Here is a 3,058-nt window from a genome sequence, read left to right as displayed (position 1 = left end):
AAAACTAGTCTAAAAGTACTTGTAAAAATGAATTTGTACATTGACAAGTCCAAAGTTAATGAAATAAGTGTTATTCACTATTTTGTAAGGAGTAAAGCTATTTTGTAAGTGTTATTCATTATGTCTACCCCTATCTTCGGTTTGAGGAGGGTGTTGGAAGGGCAAATCTTGATAGGTGTGTGATTTTCGTTATATGCTTGTGTGTAATCATTGGGTGTGTAGGTAGTGGGTGTGATTGATGTGATGTGTGAGTGAGTATGATTAAGAATCAAGGAGAGATCTATGGATCTAGATGCTTCCACGTGAGGCCATATTATGATGTACAGCTTCAATGCAAAGAGTGATACAATGCATCAACATATCATTATCTACAATGTCCTTGCCTCCTTCAATCCTAAAATCTAACATTATCCTTGCCTCCTTCAATCCTAAAATCTAACATTAACAACTTTTCCCCCCCCCCCCACCCTCCCCTCTTCCGCCCCCCCCCCGTCTCTCTCTCTCTCTCTTAGAATTGCAATTTTAGATTTGGTTTGACACTCCTCCCAAACCCCTATGTACGCGAATGGGCAAAAAGCGTGCTTAACGAATATATAAGAAGACGTAGTTTCGTATAATTCCCCTACTGATTTTCGCATTTGTCTTGAGTCGTTTGAAGTTATAGCGCGCAATATTTTGTTTGCATCACTGCTTTAGGTCTTACGAATAGATTACGTAAAACTATGGGTACAGCACGATGTTCTGTTTGCGAATATCCTTTAGTGGTTAGAACCTGCTGTACAAATCACGAGAGGCAAGTAGCGTGCATGCGAATCGCGATATCTGTAAAGACGTGTGAGCTGTATACAGTTACTAACTGACTAAAAATACCAACCTCCTGCTAAGCCCTCGGCGAGATTGAAGGAATTTGGATTTTTTGGAGCACAAGAAGAATGCCTTGTGAATACAGAGCCAGAACGGTACCGATAAGTGAAACTGCGCGAAAAACAGATCTGTCATCTACCTGAGAAAGGTGATGATATCTAAATAACGCAAACTTGCCAGTAACTTTAGAAGGAAATGTCCTGAAGTGTCAAACAAACTGCCAGGTGGATTACAATGCTCCCCATACAGATAGTTACTTAAGGAGCAACGTGATACAGCTCAAATTGCTCTCACAGTGGCCACGTTAGCGCTTCCACACACGCTGTATGTACGTATAGCATACCCAAAGCTCCTAAGAGCCAAGATTATGGACGAAAATTGGTATTGTGAGGATCAAGATTATTCACAAAAACCTTCAATGTGACTCACTGTGACACACAGATTTGAAAACGCGATTTTACACAACGGGTACCCTGTACCTTGCACAGTTGCACAGTTTACCAACTAATCGTGTCGTTTTATTGACCAAAACATCTCTGCTTTTACAAATTATTCGTGTATACTACACTCAAAACACATTACACCCTTTATGTGCATAACGATTCAATGCAGGAGGCAAGTCCTATTCCATTCTACGTCGAGCTTTCGCGTAGCGAGGTATTGCGCATAACATCAATGGTGATAGTGGTGCAGGTATTTCTCAGCATAATACCCCTTCCCACCTTTGGGATAGAAAGCTCCCGGTTTCTTCGGACTTCCAGTCCCGTACACGATACTCAAAATTTGCTCAGGAGTGCGCGCATAACCAACGGAGTTTTTATCAGCAGAAAGAGAATTGCCCGTGGTGTTTCCTTCAGCTCCTAAACATTTCGGTACCACCAATCCCTCGTCCACGATGCCGGTATGACCCAGTTCATTGCGCAGCATGGACATCTTGTCTGTGAATTCTGCAACTGTAATATTGTACGGGCTCACCATCTCGTCCTTCTTCGTGTAAAGAAGGGTCCTGATCAGGGCATCTTGCCCGGACTCGACCGCCAATAGTCCTGCAACGAGCTGCAGAAAGCCAACAATCAATCAGGAGAGCGATCAATCAGCATGAGAAATTGCGACAGAATACGGGAAAGCACCTTCAATGAGCTGGAAGAAAGCACTTAAAAATTCTTACTCGCTTGGCCGTGCTGGTGGTAAGCATGGGATTGGCACCCACGTAACCTGTTAATCCTACATACGGAACCAGGTATATGGCGATAAGGAAATTGAGACTATTTGCATACGGGTCGAAAGGGGGCTGCAGAGTTTTCCCAATCGCTTTATCCATTGTTGCCGCAAAAACTTCTTTGCTTAAATTCAGTAGAACTCGTGAGAATGCGTAGGGGATGGTCTCTTTGATTGCCCTGTGGGAACCAGAATATACTCAAATCAGAGACGTTCGAAGAAATCAGACGAAGGAAGTCAAGCGCGCTAAGGCTGTACATATAGACACACACATATATAAAACATCAACGACACTAGATTGGCTATGTCCACCTGATATGACCCACTTCCTGCAGTCCAAGCTGCTGAACAAGGTCCTCGGTGAGGGAGTCGAGGTTAGCTCGCTGCGCTCCGATCGGTTTGGGGCCGCCTCCGATGAGGGAAGGGTCGAAGCCTTCGAGGCCGATGCCGTAGGCAGCGTTGAGGAAGAGCTCAGCCTCAAAATATTCGAGGTTAAGAGCAAAGAGGATGAGGTTGGCATCTTCTTTAGAGACATCAGGTACAGGGGTATAAGACCCAGAGGAGGGGGAGGAGCAAGGGTTGGAGAGGGAAGGAGGGGAGAGGGAGAGGAGGAGGGAGAGGGAGAGGAGGATCTGGCGAAGGCGAAGCTGCATGGTAGGTGGTTGGAGCTTGGAAAGCTGGTGATGGAAGATTGGGGAGAACTGTTTGTTGTAGGGGGTTTAAATAGAAACCACGTAGAGAGGAAGACGTCTTTCCAATAGATTAGCCACGATAGAGCTTTCTTGTTTGCCCTACGCCTCATAACCCCCCCTTAAGGGTCAATTGCCCCCCCTTCCCCACACGTGCCCTCCTTTCCATTTTGAATCCGCTCGTGTGTCTCCCCTCACGACCTTTCAAAACCGGGCCCCCACACCCACCCACCCTAGGAAAAACTCCATTCTCGCACCGTCATACACAGCCTAAGTTCTTGCCTCTA

At 45.5% G+C, this 3,058-nt stretch overlaps 1 protein-coding gene across 1 annotated transcript; it reads right to left on the bottom strand.

Annotated features, from left to right (window-relative positions):
• Positions 1-1,349: 1,349 nt before the first annotated feature.
• LOC147888638 (desiccation-related protein PCC13-62-like) lies at positions 1,350-2,790 on the bottom strand. Its single transcript, XM_087392428.1, has 3 exons — positions 2,395-2,790; positions 2,033-2,261; positions 1,350-1,920 (listed from the first exon to the last, which is right to left on the bottom strand). The coding sequence occupies exons 1-3, from the start codon at positions 2,733-2,735 to the stop codon at positions 1,537-1,539; spliced, it is 954 nt and encodes a 317-aa protein (XP_087248554.1). The 5' UTR covers positions 2,736-2,790; the 3' UTR covers positions 1,350-1,536.
• Positions 2,791-3,058: the final 268 nt, after the last annotated feature.

The sequence above is a fragment of the Dipteris shenzhenensis genome, chromosome 21 (genome assembly GCF_047967505.1).
Source record: "Dipteris shenzhenensis isolate YYH24624 ecotype China chromosome 21, Dip_SZ_1.0, whole genome shotgun sequence".
Lineage (NCBI taxonomy): Eukaryota > Viridiplantae > Streptophyta > Polypodiopsida > Gleicheniales > Dipteridaceae > Dipteris > Dipteris shenzhenensis.
This window is presented reverse-complemented; position numbering and strand designations above follow the sequence as displayed.